The sequence below is a fragment of the Pseudochaenichthys georgianus genome, chromosome 3, assembly GCF_902827115.2.
Source record: "Pseudochaenichthys georgianus chromosome 3, fPseGeo1.2, whole genome shotgun sequence".
NCBI lineage: Eukaryota > Metazoa > Chordata > Actinopteri > Perciformes > Channichthyidae > Pseudochaenichthys > Pseudochaenichthys georgianus.
The window spans coordinates 14,183,618-14,202,344 of NC_047505.1; the positions used below are offsets into that span (position 1 = coordinate 14,183,618).

The following is an 18,727-nucleotide window of genomic DNA, read 5'->3' on the forward strand; positions in this document are numbered from 1 at the left end:
CTGTCATAAAAGCAACACAATAATGAAATGACATCACAGCGGGTCGGTAATTAAATGAGTAGACTGCTGTCTTGGAGTTTTTACAAGGCTGGGAGGTCGAGAGTTACAGTGCAGCATACTGGAGAACAGTGTGTCAGTGAAGGCAGCCCTGAAGCTTCAGGCTTGTTGAGTACCACATTCATTTCATTTATTAGCATGATGATTTCATAAGAATGCTTTTTTTTATTGTCAAGAAATGATGCCTCGACATAGACCAGGGTTGCCTTTACCCTGGTACACCTGTCCGGAAAGATTTCAATGTCCCGGCCAAATAGAAGAAATTACAATCAAGTATCATCTTTGTTAATTGGGCTTGATTAAATATACTTTATGAAGAATAGCTACTTTTGCTTATATTTTTGGATATTTTCATGCAATTTCTATTCTAGGTGTGCATGAGCCTTTTCACACAAATAAGTCGTTTGTTTGTTTTTTGTTTTTATCAAACATCCGCTAATTAGCCCCCTTTGCAGTTTACTTTTTAGAACCTCTGAAATGTTCAAATTGACCAATCAGAATCAAGTGACATGTAGTAGTCTTGTAACTAGGGATGCACGATATTGGTTTTTTGAAACCCGATACCGATACCGATAACTTCCTGCTTCTCAAGACCGATAATAAAAAAAATGTTACGCCACTAATTATTTTAACGCGATTAACGCATGTGTATTTTTTTTCCTTGGCCGCCCCGTAGTTTCAGAGCGCATCGAGTTTAAAATACCATCTACAAGCTGATGCTGACAGCCCCGCTCCTGCCGCCTGGTTGCAGCAGACCACACTTCCACGCTCACCGGCTGACACCGACTGGCCATCGGGAGGACCGGGAGGGTGTGTATATGTGTGGCCCGAGCGAGCGAAAGAGAGACCTTACGTGTATTGTTGTTGTTAGCATCTGGTGCTAGCTAGCTGCGCTAACGGATATAAGGAGCTGTTTAAATGAAAACAGAGGAGCGACATTTCGCCACAACTGCGCCGAACACTTGACTTTATGCAGGAAGCCAGACAGTGGGACATTGTACGAAAAGTCAGCACACTCAGCACGGATAGTGCGCAACATGATTGCAGCGTCCAGGCAGCTCCGGTTCGAGCATATGCCTTGAGTTGCACATAGCTCCAACACGCGCGCGCACCACACACATACACACACACATACACACACACACACACACACACACACACACACACACACACACCACACACACACACACACACACACACACACACACACACACACACACACACACACACACACACGTTTCCATTGCTGGGAGGTCTCTGTGAGGGGTTAATGTTTCTTTGGAGGTGTGTGTGAGGTGAGGAGAGGATCCCACTGTCAGCCAGAGCTGCTGTGGCTGCAGCGAGAGCCTGGGAGGTCGCTCCTCCTCCCCCCCCCCCCCCTCCTCCTGCACCAGGGCTGTACACCATGCTGCCATGCAGGAAGTTCTGCTGTGGAAGGTTGGTGGTCTGGAGAGGAAGTGACCAATAGAGACATGTCAACATAATCAATACAAAAACACAATACTTGTTTATATTTTCTGTGTTTGAATTGTCAGCAACCAAACTGAAGGGATCAACAATATCATCATCAGATAAATAACTGACTAATCTGGTCACACACACACACACACACACACACACACACACACACACACACACACACACACACACACACACACACACACACACACACACACACACACACTTTGTATTGTATTATTGTCTTCGTACGCTTTTAACACACCATCGTAGCGATGGCGATGTTTCAGGTGACTGATCAGGTTCGAAGTATATTAGGGAGCGCTGGATTTGTGAAGAACTCCCCTCTTCCTAAACCACTAATACCACAGTACTGGCAAAACGGGAGGAACCGAGTGAAAAACAAGCGCCCCTCATCCCAATCCACCCACACCGCAGTATTTTTTTCTTTTTTTTTTACCCAAAAAATATATTGTATATTATCGGGGCTATTAATACTGGTATCGGGTTTATCGGGATGACGTCATAATTCCTAATATCGGACCGATAATTATCGTGCATCCCTACTTGTAACCTTACCTTGTCAGCTAAGTGTTTTTGCTGAAGTTAAACTAAAAAAAGTGCCAGGTAGTATCTACATATTTCCCCAATGAAAAACCAAACAAGAGCAAGTAAACGCTAGTGGAATGCAGCTTCCACTGGCAGAAGAAGACACCTTGCCAATAGCTCATCATCATGTTGTGCCTTTGCCTCACACAGCCATACACCATATGTCAGGTGTAGCCAGTAAAAAGATACATCCTCCTAGTGCACATCTTCTGTTTCATATTCAATGTGGCCAAAGCGGTAATTACTCATCTCCTTACTGAAACTCATTCTTCACACAGTCCCACAGCATCTAGGCTTGCCAACTGACTAGGGGAGTCAAGTGTAATGACAGATCACTCTTTAAGCCATCCAATCTCCGTGGCCTTCAGCATGGCTTTAAATGGCTGCACTGCTGGTGGAGGGAGATGAGTTTAATTATTAGAAAGTCATTAGCTCAGTGACCTGCAGGCAGCAGAGGCCAGGCGTCGATACTCAAGCTGCTTGATACCAGAGACTAGCCTGTCTGACTGGGTGATGGATTCATCACAGTCCGTGCTCCTGCCGCGCTCTGGCATCAGACACCGGCAGGACATTGTTTCCTTGCTCCTGCCTTGCTATAAAGGACATAATAAGCCATAGAAAAGGGTGAAGTAGAACAATGTAGGATCAACTCTCAGAGTTACAAGGAGACTCACTTGCAATAACTTCTGCTTATTCAAAGACTGTGTATCGTGCCGGAGCATCATTTGCATGAAAAATGCTAATTTCATCGCTGGTTCTTTTAAGTTGCTGCAACAGCATTATGTTTTTACATAAATTGTTATTCGCTTAACTTACATCAAAGAAAAGCCGTATTCACTACTGGGCATGTGGGGAGGGTCGGCACATTGAGTGCTACTCCAAACAGGGAAGTGTTAGACACTTCAGCCAGTAAACAAGCCGCATCTCACTCCACCTCCCTTGGGGAGCAGGTCCACCACATAGCCTGTCTGTTTACCATGTATAAGCCCCCCTTAGAACTTTTATAAAAACTCCGCTTATGAGAACTTCAAAGAATGTCCGGACTAGCGGGGGAGAAGGATCTTCTATCACTCCGCCTAGTTATGCCTTGAGCAAGAGAGCCTCTCCCTCTCTCCCTGCTGATGGATACGATGCAAATAGGATGCTGGGGGAAGAAGGACAAGATGGAGCAAAAAGCGAAGTTTAGGAAAGGAGGCGTATTAGCGCAGCTGCAGGGAAGGTGAAGACGGGAACGAGGGATGTGATCTATTTCATCAGTCGCTTCTGCAAACACTGATGAAACGGAAACCCTTTCATCTTCCAGCAAACCACCATGAGTCTCACCATGGATGTTTCCATGGTGACAACTAGGCCCAGCTCTATGATCTATCAAATACAAATACATTCAGTAGGGCAGGGCTATTAGTTGTTTTCTTTTAATTACTTTGTTGGCTTCCAATGACTATGAAAACAAGATAATCGGGATAAAGCAATCATTGTGCTGTATTCTGCAATCAAACAATTGTTATGTCATGTGTCATACATCCATCCCACTCCTTTTCTATGCAGTGGTTAGCTTTAGCCCTGATTGGCATGATTCCTGGACGGCAGCTCGATGTTGGTTAGGGTTAAGGTCTCTTGGGAACGCTGGCTGCACCTGGCAGTACCTCCTCTGGTGGCGCTTATAGCTGGACTCGGTACTAGCTGCTCCTTTATGAGCTGGTTAGGGAAGAACTACCAAAACATCTGTCAACCGGGACAAGGTGTGCTAAGTTTGGCGTTGTCAGCAACAGTCCCAACCCCTCTTAAAACATGGGACCCGTCTCGTTAACCATGCCTGGTTATTTAAATAGTTTAGAAGAGCACAAAGTTGTTCATATATGTAGTGTTAATTATCTATCAAGTGCAGATTGATGTATTTAAGTTCAAAATTCAGCCAACAGATGTTCTTCCTAAATACAAACCTAATCAGTAATCATGTTAAATAATATGATGTCTGATTATGGGCAGCCCTACTTTTTACTCATATTGGTGACAGTGTTTGCTTTATTATAATGGTAGGTAGCAGAATATTATGGGGTTACCTAGTGGTGCATGCTGGGTAGTATCAGCTTGACGCCTCATTGATTCACTGTTGGAGTGAGTGGAGCAGAGGTCATGGTGAGGTCAACACAATTAGAGATGAACCCAGGGTCTTTAATGAGGAGGGGGGGGATGAAAGGGTTGCCAATTACTCCGTGCAGCTTTGTGCGTAAAAACCATCCCGGTGATTAACCTTCAGCTGCTTCGACTCTGCTGATTCTTTACATGAGGAGACGGTAACGAAGGGAGGAGGGGAGCTGTTCATTAGTGCTCATGATGTTACAACTGTTTCTCTTAAAACTCACAATTATTGTTAACCCCCTTTACTGGAATGTATTGGGTCTGCAGGCCAGTGATTGAGCGTCACTGCCATGTTCTCTTGTACAATAGAGGCTACTAACATACATGTGTTATTGTTTGGATACACACATGGGGGATGGATGTGTGTTTTCTTAGTATCATATAAACAATAGTTACCTGAGTCTTAAAGGTAACAATTAAGTACAAGTCAATTCTATCCAAAAAGCTTCCTGGATCATGAAGGTGCAGCTTGTTTGCCCTAATTGTTGTTAGTTGAGAAAGCACAAGAGGTTAAGAGCAACTGAGTGTTAATAAAGAGTCGGTATGATCTCCGATGATGTGTGTGCTTTTGGTTGGGTTTGGTTCAAAGGAGTGCTTATGTCAAGTCTTGAGTTAGATGAAATGATCGGTACGGTGAACATGAAGCTGGAGCCAGCAGCCAAGAAGCTTAGCCTAGCATAAAAAGACAAACAAGGGAAACATCTGTCAACCAGATTGTTACAATATTAAGTTGTGGTATTGTGGTACAAATGTTCAACCTTATCTTATATGTTATAGCATTGCATGTAACAGACTGATATCGTTTTGATCCTAACATTTAACTCTAAAAATAAAGGGGGGGGGAAAAAAGCCTATTTTCTAAATGTTCAAATATTTTCTAAAATTCCACACAGCTTTAAAACAAATAGCGTTTGACATATATTAGTGTAGTGGTTGTTGTGTAAGCACTAAAGCCTTTAGATGATACATTCATGACTTGATGAGAAAACGTTTCTGGGAGAAGGTGTTTGGGAGGGGGAATTCAACATTCACTGTCAGACACACAGGTCATGAAACAGGAAGTACTGGAGTTGTCATGGCTAACAGGAAGTGGGCTGTGTGGAGGAGTTTTCCTTTTTGTTCCTTCCAGTCCTGCTGTCATCGTTACGTGGCAGTGAATGTTTTTCTATTGCTTAACCATGTGCTGGTTTTAAGTCTGATGGATTTTGAATGTCTGAGTCTCAAAAGGGAGAAACCCCAGGCAGGCACATGTCGACAGCATGCACACTCCACACATCCAGCCCAGCTGGACAGCAGGTTTAAACACTCTTCCTGCCGACAGCACTAAACTGCACGGCTGTGCCTCAACACTCCTACTGTAGTGTGTACACGTAATACACCGCCCATTATAATCAAAGGGTCTTTTACTGCCACAATGAAAGATTTTTGATAAACATGTTAGGAGCCTTGGGGATTCTTAATGAACCCTGTACATTAACAATATATCAACCAGCCAAGTATCAATTTCAATATCAATTGTCCACAAGACAACAAATCCACAATTCGTTTTAATGTAATAGTTACACATTTTGGGACAAGCTTATAAAAATGTGTCCAAGCCAAGATAGTTGCTGTACCTTGTTTCCAGTCCTAATTCTAAGCTAACCTCTATTGTTTCCAGGTTCATATTTAACATACAAAATGGGAATGTTATTGATCGATACCAAATAAGCAATTATTCCCACGATTTCAGCTCTTGTTTTAAGCCTGCCATATTACTTATGCGCATCACATATCTTAATGTGAAGAATTCATTGACAGTTTTATTAGCCAATCAGACTTTCGGTTTTCAGCAAATGAACAAGAAAACATTTGCTGTATATGTTCTCATTGTTCAGTCATATACAGCATGCAGTTTACTTTATGTGTATATAAATGCTAGATAGAAATCCTTAGGCTCTATTTACAAAGACAACAATACCTAAGAGACAATTTGCCATTGTATAAGCGTAACAGATGGGAAATCCTGTGAAATCCAACCTTGGAAAAGTGCGTTTCACACCCTCACAAAGCACGGTCACGCTTCCAAAACTCCGCAGAAATTGGATTTCATGGGTGAGATAAAGAGAAGAGCGTTTGAGTGCGAGTTTCGCTCGGGGGGGCTTAGCACTTCTTGTTAAGGATACATCCATGGAGGTGGGGGGTATATATTGGAGTTAAAGAGGGACGTTGAGAAGGTCAGAGGCAAGCATAGATTAAAAAGAGCTATTTCATTTAGGTTTGGTGTTCAATAATACATGTAAACGTTTATTTTAACAAGCAGAGGACCGAAGATATTTAAAAACATACAGATTCATGCAGCATGTGATTAATATGTAGGTTAAGTTTCAGGCTATTGAGTTCAAAACCAGTTTTATTTCAAAATGTACAAATCCATTTTAATATATGAAGGCACTTGAAAATTGCGAGAAGTTAACTAGTCCTGAATTACCACATTTATCTCCAAATTGTTCTTCTCATTGTATTAGAATAGCATGATGGTGTAATGAAATAACGATGCATAGCTGAGCCTTAGAGACGTGTGTGTTAGTGCTGGTGGCTGCAGCCCGTTGGCTCGTCTCGTGGGCTGTATTGATCTTCCCGTCAGCAGGATAGATTTTCTGCCATAGTAACATATTACATCTGCATCGATCAGGACAAGTTGTCCGGGAAGTGAGATGTAGAACATGCTCCTTTGTTGCTCTACAAGCCTCTGCAGCATGAGACAGAGATTTACCGTCAAAGAGAAAACATTGTCTGCAAATTGGTGGTAAATGTCTTTGTTATATGTATTGTATTCTGTATTCAAGCTGCCATTTGTCACCACAATTGCAAATAATAAGGCAGTAACACAGTGTTACCCTGAAATTAAAGGTGTTTCATTTTTTTAACACCTTTTAATCAATGTCAAGCCACGATTATTGTTTTTAATTTTAAATCGTATAATGTCTGATTAGAGTCAAACTACTAGCTTATTGGTTATGAACAAGACTTCACTTTAAAACATGTTCTTAGATATAAATACCTAATTTTTTGTTATTTAGACTTAATTAACACTTATGGTTTATGGTATTGTTACATAAGAATAGATCATATTTGTTAAGTGTTATTATGGGAGAATTACTATTCTTGTGGTTCAGCTGCCTTATTAGGCCCATATTGAGCAGAGCATATTAAGACCAAAACTCATGTACAACAACTTCCTTACTTGCAATAAATAAGCACTAATTAGAGGGTTATTGAGGAAAAACTCTCAACTAATGGCTTATTACTTGTAGAATATGGTCATGTAGAATAAGGCATTAAAAAGTGTTTTATAATGACTAATAAAGAGCCAATATACTGCTAATATGCATGTTAATTAACAACTAGTTGATGGTTAATTTGTGTACCTTAATATAAAGTGTTACCGAAGTTTAATAACTATAATTCAAAATCCTCTCTAACCAATTACTGCTGAAGCCAGTGTAGTGTGTCTTATGCAGATCAACAGATGACACATATAACCCAATTATTATGTTACAGAAGTCCTAGAAACCCCTCCTGCTTTTCATGGATTCTTCTAGAGCAGTGGTTCCCAACATGGGGGGGCGCCAGCCCTCAGATGATTTGAGGCCAAATATCATATTTAGACTTTTCCTTTTTTTTTTTTTTCATATAATCGTAACGCAATACATGATTGTCACTAAAAGCCTTGTCTCTACATTACAATAAAATATAAAAAATAATTGATTGATTCATTTGAATAATAATTCAAGTTAGTAGCTATTAAAGGCATAAAAAGACATAAATGTATAATGCTTTCTTTGATAGAAATGTTTCTTCTGCCCGTAAAGTGTCCAAACCAGGCTTTTCTGGATAAGTGCATTTTTAAAACATAGTCCTTGTCCATGCCGGTTTCAGTTGGATTATTCGTCACAGTTGCTCCGATCAGATCGGTCTCCTCCATTTTGTAGATTATTTACGACTTATGAATCCACATAAACACATCGGCAAAATCCGGCTTACTTTGAGCATGTGTTTTAAACAGTTTAATCCCTTTGCGAATTGTTTCCACTTGCGCCGTCCTTTCATTTCTTCATACAGCGGGAATCCAAATGAATTAATCCTGAGTCCAATAACCATCAAAGTCACTCCAAGAGTGCTCCTTAATTACGCTTTCATCCTCCTTTAACAACATACTTCACATTCATCCAGTTTGTGACAGTAGTTGTAGAATTTTTGAGACTTTTAAACTAATTACTGCTGTCCCCCCCCCCCCTCCAACAGGAGTCATTTGGAGGGGCATTTGGAGGGGCTTGGGTAAAGAGGTTGGGAACCCCTGTTCTAGAGCCCTATGGAGTAACGTAACCCTGCTACAAAAATATTACTGAATCCGTACCAAAAAAACACAATAATTAAACCATAACTGTAACAACGTGCTAAAATAAAAGTGTCTTTTTTCATGGAATAGCAGCACAGGAGAGATGAGAGAAGATCTTTTTTGATTTATTTGTTATGTTTGTGTATTGCCATCAAATCATCTTGATTGTCAAAAAGATAAATCCTTGTGACCTTTAAATCCCAAATACACAAGGAGTCTGTGCACAGTGCGCACCCTGACCTGCCTTGGGATCTAAGCATGGTGATCTGGAGGCGTTATAGGAGAGCGTGCATCTCATTGTAAACCAATTGCCATTATATAAAACCTAGCTCCTAAATGTTTGAGGACAGAAATATATGAAATTCAATAGCAACTGAGAAAGCAATCACTAAAATGTAGAAGACCACAATACCATAAAACAACTAGCAGTGTGCGAAAAAGTACACGTCCCACCGTCCGGGACGTGTTATTTACAATATCGGACAAGTAGATCTTTCAATTGACTTGTCCGGCGGACAAGTGACGTTTTTCGCCCCGATGTATTGACAAATTATTGATACATTCAGTTTACAAAAGGCAGAACTCATTCGCAAATTGTCCGTGTCCGCCATTGTTCGTTTAGAAATGTTAGTTTCGGTTCTGCATGTCGATTCCTAAGGAAATGCATCTCGCCGCTTTCTGTACAGTTAGACGGGGGCTGGGCGGGGCGGAGCGGGAAGTGTAGCACAGTGGCCGGGTTGGGAAGCAACACTCGGTTCCGAGTAGGAACAAATAACAATTGTCCGGTCCCGGGATTAATAAGAGTTGTGAGGAGGGGAGGCGAGGCCGAGCCCCGCGGACCGCAGCTCTCGCTATGCTCCGTATCAGCTGATCGCTGCACGGTGCAGCTCAGCGCCTCTCTCTCTTTCTACACACAGCGGATCCGCTGCCTGTTTAACAGCCTCAACTTTGTCAAACTTTCTATGTTCTTTCTCTAACACGTAATGAAGGTTATTAAGCGTTTTAGCTCCTATGCTGTTAATATTGACCGCCATTTCCTTTATGAAGTGAAGCAGCCTCCCTGTCTGTCCTCGCGCTGTCCTCACATCCCCGGACCCCCAGACTCGGAGGAGCAGGATGTCAGTATTGTTTATGAAGCAGGGTATAGAAAGTACATTATTGAAATGCTATTTATACTATTTATTAACTTTTACAAACAGTGAGGGACTGGGCAGCTACAGCAGGTGTATTGCAGGACATGTGTAAGCGTGCAAGCGTCTTTGAGTTGTAGAAAAGCGCTAGGCCTATAGGCTATAAATATAATAATAATAATAATAACTTTATTTGTATAGCACCTTTCATACAGGGGATTGCAGTTCAAAGTGCTTTACATCAGTACAAAATAAGACATAACATCAGTGTAAAACAAGCAGCAAGAGCATAAAGTGGGATAAAATAATTAAAAATAAAAACATGGGGAATAAAACATAGAGAAATAGTGCAATGTCAATCACAGAGAATAGTGTAGTATAATAGTGTAAGATCAGTAAAATGCTTTGGTAAAGAGATTAAGCCTTCCCTAATATTGTTGGGTAACGTGTTCCACAGTTTGGGGCGTAGTTTACAAAGGCTGCATCACCGATCTTCTTAGGACTCTTTCTGGTGACCTCTAGTAGACCTGCAGCTGATGATCGCAGAGTTCTGGCGGGTGTGTAGTTCATTAGAGAGTCAGCCATGTAGCTGGGTCCTTGTCCATTCAGAGCTTTGTATGTGAGGAGAAGCACCTTCAAATCAATTCTGAAGGTTACAGGAAGCCAGTGGAGAGTAGCCCTCCTTCCTTTTGGTATTCGTTAGTAGTCTAGCTGCAGAGTTTTGAATGAGCTGGAGTCTTTGTACATTCTCAAACTGCACCACTTAGAACTAACTAAACAATGCAGAGATTATTTTTATATAATTGTATTCAATAACCGTAAGAAATTAAACAGTATGAAGTGATTTGTAAATAGGAATACAGATTTGACTTAATGTTTTCAGAAATATATTTTTCTCCCAGTTTGTCATGGGACTTATTTTCACCCTCTCAAAGAACCGGAACCGAAAATAACCGGAATCGAAAAGCAGAACCGGAATCGTTAAAATCCAAACGATACCCATCCCTTTGTGTGATGCAGTAAAATGTTACCGCTCACTTACGTTAGCGGTGTCGTAAAAACCGTGGGAAAATGTAAAAAAATACGATGACGAAGAAGAAGATTCCAGTGGCCCCAATTTTTGTCAATTCTGGACAAGTGAAAAATGTATTCGGACAAGTACATTGCCAAACTCACTTGTCCATGGACAAGTACTCTCTAAAAACTTTTTTCTCACACTGAACTAGATGTTAAATGCATTTCAAATCAACATAGGATTTTCTATTTCATCTTATTCCTTCTCATGTATCCATTGTGTGGGGCATTTAAGGAGACTGGCACTTAATTTGTATTAGATTTGAGCAAAGATGTCATTTGAATCGGTAAGTAATCACAAGTACATTTCCACTGGCGAGTGACACATGTATTTATCCCAGCCCTGTGAACTGGGTGTGCAGTGGGGGTGGCTCAGCTCTGGGATTCACAGGCTGCAGTAATCCAGAGAGGGTTAGGATAAAGCCTGGCTTCGCCTCACTCTCTGCCTCCTCCCAGATCCGATGAGATTAGAAGAAGAGCGAAGGAACTCTGGGGGAGGGCAGGGCTCAGAAAGGAGGGCTGAGGAGAGGAGGGAGACAGGGAGGCAGGTGGCCACTCCTGCAGGAGGAGAGCAGGGGCGAGTTCACTCAAGACCTCTGGGCTGAATTGTCACGTTGGTGCAAGTGAAGGACTGCAGCGGTAAATGGGAGTTTGGTGCCAGCTAAACAAGGTGTGTGATGAAGATTGATCAGTTACTTGAGTCCTTCTTGGTGTGTGTATTGTTCATCCATTGGTCATAGATTACATTCCAAAGCAAAAGTCTTCTGAGACATAAATGACTTTGGGAGAGATGTTGAAGGACGAAATAGCTTTCTCGCCGTGACAGAAATGCTGGTTTAGTCACTGGTAGCATTGTCTTTTTCCTGGTTAGGAGTTTGAAGGTGGGAGCGATCATGTCCTTGTCACTGGACTAGCTAGTTCCTCTGGATGGTAGTGGGTCTTCGTGCCCTTCTGGTGATACTCATTGATGTGCATCCTTCCAGGAACCCAAATTATGAAAGGAAAGCCTGAAGACTCATTGCAAGAATGATCATTGTGGTTGTGCCAAGTCGACATACAGACTGTGTTAGAGGTGGTTGGTTGAATGGTAAAGTTTGTACAGAATTGTTCAAAACTAGAGTGAGTAAATAATGTATAGATGTATTTCTTAATCCGTCATATAAGGTACATATTATCTGAAGACCATCCCAGAGTTCAATGATGGTCTGCCAACTTGGATTTTTTGATTTTTCCTTCTTTCCTTCTTCTGTCTGTCTTGGTGCAAGCAATCTAGGACGTTTTGTAAAGTAATGCTCTTGTAAACATTCAATCTTTGTTTTATGCAATAAATTAAATGTATTTACTGATTGTTGACCCTGTCTTTATCTTGGTATTTTTCAGTAAGCCATGCCAAACTGATACTGGAGTAACCCAGCTGCCAGTGGAACTATGTGTTGAGGACTGTCTGTTGAAGTCTTAACTACCTGGAGCCCTCTGATATTCTTCTTTGGCTGTTGGAGGAATTAGTTTTGACAATGGGGAGGAGGAAGATCCAGATCGCCCGGATCGTGGATGAAAGGAACAGACAGGTCAGTGTCCTCTGCCTTTGTCGTCTCATTTCAAATCTTTAGCCATTTAATTGTATACTATATTCGAAGCCCTTTACTGTACAACAGCATAACTTGAGAAGTACTGTTGAATTGCTATACCATTGTAATGGCTAAAGAGGGGGTCCTTTGAGGTTGCTTTATTTTTTAACCTCAAAAAACGTAATTTCTTCCTTGTTTTTATGTTTAAGTTATTAATAGGGACACATTTTATTGAAGTTGCTCCAGTATTTAACGAGAGCAAGACAGCTGGTCAACCCTTCATTTACACACAGATGCACATCCAATACAAGTGCTTGTCTTTAAATCTGACATTCTCTGATGAGTATCATAAGTGAATGGGGCCCAACCGAAATATACAATGTTTTCCTTCCCTACATGATGTTGGCTGCTGCAGTACTTGACTAATTTCAAAAAGTGTTGTCCCCATTTGTAACTTAGACACAAAAACATGGAAACAAGGTTAACAAATAACCATTTTAAGGATGGCGGTCACCAACTAAAAGTGCATCCTCTATAGAAGAATGTTGCCTTTTTTGTTTTTGGCAAAAAAAACCTTAGGGTAACAGACGTTGTTTACACATAAACATCTATAATCCGTAGGCTCCTTCTTTTGGAGACTACTCTGTCTATCATTTAATCTTCTGTATCACAACAAACATCCATACTGAAACACAGGGTATATTTATGCTTTGGTAAACATTCTGTAGAAGTAGCTTTGGTTTGCTTTCATGGGATGTGATGTGTTGATGTGCTGCTCTGAATCACGCAAAGATCCCACTCTCCACAAAATGGAGCTCAATTTTAAAATATCCAAAAGTTTACATATTAAATTAAGCCCTATTGAGTTTCTATTGAAGTAACACATGTTAAATGCATGGGAAAGTATGGACAGCTTCATTAACATTTCTCGAAGGGATCCCTCAAGGTGCGTTATTTGGGTCCCATACGGTTTCAATTGAAAGAGCGATCAAAGATCCCTGTAAGGAGTTTCTGCTTATGGAGAGTGCAGCCGGTCACAGCTGGTGGCGAGGGCAGTCATTTGGGGTTAGCTGGGTCCGGACAGCACCCTGTCATTAGAAGGGTGGGTCAGCGTTAGGAACACACAGTGACCTTCTCTCCTCACCGTCTCCTCGCGCAGCCACACTGCTGCCCACTGGAATCTCTTTCTGTCTGTCTCCTCTATATATATCACCCCCAACAGCACAACAAATACCGACCTGTCTGGAGGCAAGGCGCAGGCTCTGGAAATAGGGATGTGGCTGGAAAATAAATATCTGGGATGATGTGTATATTTGATGTTTGGATGTCTTGGCAAGAGCCTTTTTAGATAGACACTGCTTTAGCTGTCGAGCGTGCATCGCTGGAGACTTCTATATATTTAGCTTCTTGTACTCTATTTTTGGGAAGTTGGCTTATGTGTCTCGTTTTATCTTACAGTAAGAACATGAACCAGCGATACACCAACCATCAGCAGTTATACGTAGATCCTAAAAGAGGAACAAAGTACTTCTTTGTTATCTCTTTTCATAGAAATCTGTTTGCAAGTCATGCTCAAGTAATAACCGTTATCAATGTTAATAATACAATGTTAGACCATTGTTTAACATCAGGAAAAAAATACAACTTGAACTGCCTTTGGAATCGTCAGAGAACTTTAGCGTCCATTTGACAACATTATCTAATCTAATTTACTTTAATGAGATGCAGCATGTATTCAGTCATTACTAATGATGCAAATGCTTCTGGCATTGGTGCAAATGTTCAGCTTGTTGAACATGAGCTTGGTTGGCCATCTGATGTAGTCAGAACATTAAACTGCACAGGAGACTAATATGACATTATATCACCCAATTGGGAAAATGTTTAAAGAAAATATACTTTGATGACCCAATAGAAGACTACATCACTTATCAGCGGCACATTCCTTTCTGTATGTGGCTTCCTCTGCTATAAAATATAAAAAAGCCACGGTGCTTTCATGCATATAATGGTACTCCCCGCAGTTCCCTGGTTAAAAGCCTCCAAGTTAGACTGGAAGTGGAGAGCTGCTGTAAGTCACCAGGTTCCCCACATTTAACCCAATCTACTGACTCATTAAGGTTTCAGTTTCCACTCTGTCGAGGTAGAATTCATTCTTACAAGTAGGGCAACGCTCAGGACTCAGGAGTTACAGCAGGTTGACGGGATATTTGTGGACCAGGGAATTCCCAGTGAAGGTGAGGAGGTGCAATGGAAATGTCTCTGGTTTTTAAAGGATGTGAGAGGAGGAGAACAGTGTTGGAGAGGTTTAGTAGTTATTCTGAACAGATTCAATATCTCTGCTTGAAACACCACTGCACATGTCAGTTTGAAGAGATCCCATTGTCTTCTGTGGAGGGTTTTCCAAATGAAGCCTAACCTAACCCTAGCCCTAAACATTTTTAGTAAATCCTACATTTGAATAAAAGGATCAAGTACACTCCCTTTAATGAATATCATTATTCAGTGTTGCCTCCCTTTTGTGTGCAGCAATAAGGATGGCATTGTTTTTTTTACCATATAGTGAAGGTGTTGTTTTTGAAAGGCTGAAGCCCACAAATTTGGTTTGATAAAAATATATATTTTTGCATGTCACTTGGACTTTGAATGCTGTGGAGCAATCGTTGAATGTTTCGAACAAATGAAAGCCCTCAATCCTACAGCCACCACTGAATCTAATTCTACAAAATGATCTGCAATTGTATGGGAATACTGGGTTAAAACGGATGAAATGATCAAACAGGAAACTGAAACGCCGCCTGAAACCTTTGGGGACATTGAAAGTTTAAGGCAGGGGTGTCAAACTCAATTTCATCGCGAGCCACATTAACATTATGGTTGCATTCAAAGGGCCGGTTGTAACTTTAAGACTATATAAAAATACATATTTAAATATTTAATATATATAAAATAACGTATTATATTACATTATTGCCTCTGCACTGGATTATTTTCGGATAGGGTAATAATAACTTCATAATTAACATACGTCTGAAAGAAGAAGTCTAGGGCAAATAATTGCAAGTCCTTTCAGTGAGAATGTCACAAAATGATTTAAAAAAGAAAAGCCAAATTCTGGGGAAAAAAAGGAAGTGACATTTTGAAAAAAAGTCATTTGATATGCATTGTGGGACATGTAGTTTATGGACCACATGCTTCTGTAAATCGGCATGTAACCGTATAATACATATATTATATTCTTTGCAAGCTCTTGTGGGGCCACAGAAAATGAAGTCACGGGCCGGATTTGGCCCCTGGGCCTGGAGCTTGGTTTAAGCCCTGGTTTAAGGGTACCCTAAACCTCACCCTTAAAGCTTTTTATCAATTCACTGTAGTTAGAGTTTAAGTCTGATTAGAACCCAAACGACTGTGCTCTGATCCATTTGTCAGTGCTAAAGTTTCATAGTATTTGACTGTTTGTATTTATGTTTCTTGTTGGTAATATTAAAGAAGCAGGACTCTTCTTCATCAACAGTTTTAAGTGCCTGAACTATTTAAGGCTCTAGTAAAGCTGCTCAACAACCAAGATCAGCTGTGTTGTGAATGGCCAAAATCCAGGAGCAGCAATGACCAATACACCTGATACTTTGCTTGGCTGGAGATGTTGAGGTGTGGAGGCAGCTTCTAGATATGTGATGACATGTTGTCATACTCACAGAGGCCATGATGGAAGGAAGACAAACACAGATAAACACAGTTGACTCAATGCAGGCAGTGAGCTGATATGTTCGACAGACGTCACTGAACACGACATGTGACTACATCAACAGGGCTTGGGAGAAAAGAGCTAGGTCATATTTGGCAAGATTAGACAGACTAAAATGTTAAAAACCATACTTAAATAGTTGCAATTTGATTTGGCTAAATTAGATAAAACTAAAACGGCCACACTTATAGACTAATATAAACCTTTACTGAAATTCAGGTTGAAGTTTTCTGCGTCTAATTGCAAAATAAAATGACAATGGACATTGCAAAAGAATAAAATAAAAATAATAGTGTTAAAATGAACACTATAAAAAAGGGATGACATGATTATCAAAACAATCCTTTATGCCTTACTGAGGAGTTGGACTTAAGTAAATATGATAAGATCAAGGCTGAACACTTAATCGTTACAGGAGGGGAAACATGACTCAGTTGCTGTCCCCACCCACTCAATCAGTGGCATTCCAGTAAAAGCCAGATTTTAGGTTATTGCCACCATGTTTTAGTCAACTCCTCCTCCTCCTCCTCCTCTTCCTCCTCCTGTGACAAAGAGACATTTTGACTCACTTGTATCTCTCTACAATACAAGGTTATGTAATTTACTGACTTTGTATTTTGGCGTCTTCTGCTAATAGTGTGTTAATTAGCTCATTATCAGTTTGTCTTGGTTAGAGCAGCTGGCGACTGTGAGGAATGTTTACTGTGATTGAGGGTATGCATTGACACTTGTGACAAAAAAGTACTTATAAATACATATGAAATGGAAAAAATAACCATGAGAATAAGAAATTAAGTTAATATCTTTGATTATAGATTGCAAAAATATGTGACGTATACAACCCAAAATATAATAAATTACTATCTGGTTAGATATGATAATTAAGGTTCTTAAGACGAGGGTTGATATATCTATTTTCTCTTAACTTATTTATTTATTTGTAACCCTAACCTAACACAGAGTTCCTTAAGATAAAAATACAAATGCATTTAAAGAAGACAAAACGTTTATCAAAAAAATTAACAAACGGCAACAAGTGGATTTTGGATTTTGGATAAACAAAATAGGTTGATCCTTGATTTGTATCCTTCCAGGTGACTTTCATGAAGAGGAAGTTTGGTCTGATGAAGAAGGCCTATGAGCTGAGCGTTCTGTGTGACTGCGAAATCGCCCTCATTATCTTCAACAGCTCCAACAAGCTGTTCCAGTATGCCAGCACCGACATGGACAAGGTCCTGCTGAAATACACAGAGTACAACGAGCCCCACGAGAGCAGAACCAACTGCGACATTGTAGAGGTGAGTGCCAGTGGCCTTTAGTTCAAAAGGTTTTCTCCATCTCATGTCATAATGCCAGTGCTAGTGTTGGCATTGGAGAGCGTGGACCTGACAAAAGCCCGCCCCCCTTTACAGTGTTATTTATGTTAAAGAGCCTGTGACACGGTTTTCCCCCATCATCCAAACCCATCAATTTGAGTACATATTGTCCCCTTGAAAACCGTTACTGAACTGATTTTGGATATTTGTACTTTGATAACCATTAATCTGCCCTTCAATGTTGACAATTTTCTGGATCTTCTCGCGGATTCTTCAAGTCCCGCCAAATGATGGGTGACGTCATTGCGGGCACAGCGCTCCAGCTGCACCGTCCAGGATCCCAGCATCTGCATGTGAACCTTTATATATATATATATACAGTCAGATGTAAACGCACGACGGCGCACACAGCAGCAAGCTCAGACAGCGATGACAGGTTAATGTTGAACGTATCTGAGAGCTCATATGAGGCTGAAGGATCGGTTTATTTTGTATCTGTTAGAAGTTTAGGAATGAGGTGCGTCAATATGGGCGATCATATGGTCATGTAGCCAGTGGTGGAATGGGACTAAAAATCATCCCGGGACTCTCGACCGGCCCACTTCGGTACCGCTAGTAAATTGTCAACGGGGGGAGTGGGGGATGTCAGGGGCGGCGGGTGCTGTAGATAGTAAATGTAAATATGTAAATATTTGTGTCACTGCATCCTGGTAAAATACAAATATAATGTATAATGTCTGTGTCTTTGACATTAGCGCTGCTAGCCACCTGTGCCCTGTACTACGAAGCCAGTTCAACAGACCCTGGATATGTTTGAGTAGCAAACAAACTAACAACAACAAACTAACACACGAGATCTCGCTAAGCGGTCCTACGACGCTGGTTATCAACTCGGTAAATCAAGCCAGGGTTTCTCTCTCCAGCTGAGAGCGCGTTCACGTCTAAGACACGAGTGGATCTGACTTTCATTACATTTGTCTCGAGTGTTTCGTCAACATAATGTGTTGCTTAAAATAATACTTCTGCATACAGTCTGTGACACTCTGAGTGTTGCACGGCCAGATGAGGCTGGAGAAGCTGACTCAGATCAGGAGATATATGATATATTATGATATTATATGATCGATGATCTGATTGATGATGTAATATGAATGATAAGTGCGACACGTCGGCGTCTTCTCTGCATACGGCAGTTTAAACTGTATTTCCTTTATCCTGTAATATGACTTGAGAGATTTAAACTCCGC

The 18,727-nt window shown here is 40.9% G+C and overlaps 1 protein-coding gene across 3 annotated transcripts in view; it reads left to right on the forward strand.

Moving 5' to 3' along the window:
* Positions 1 to 18,727, forward strand: part of LOC117465777 (myocyte-specific enhancer factor 2A-like) — an 89,984-nt gene that overhangs the window by 36,055 nt on the left and 35,202 nt on the right. For all 3 annotated transcript variants that reach the window (XM_034108796.1, XM_034108814.1, XM_034108805.1), the window contains exons 2-3: positions 12,232 to 12,419; positions 17,259 to 17,462. In XM_034108796.1, the coding sequence (XP_033964687.1) occupies positions 12,366 to 12,419; positions 17,259 to 17,462 (258 nt within the window). In that variant the 5' untranslated portion in view covers positions 12,232 to 12,365. The remainder of the gene's footprint in view (positions 1 to 12,231; positions 12,420 to 17,258; positions 17,463 to 18,727) is intronic.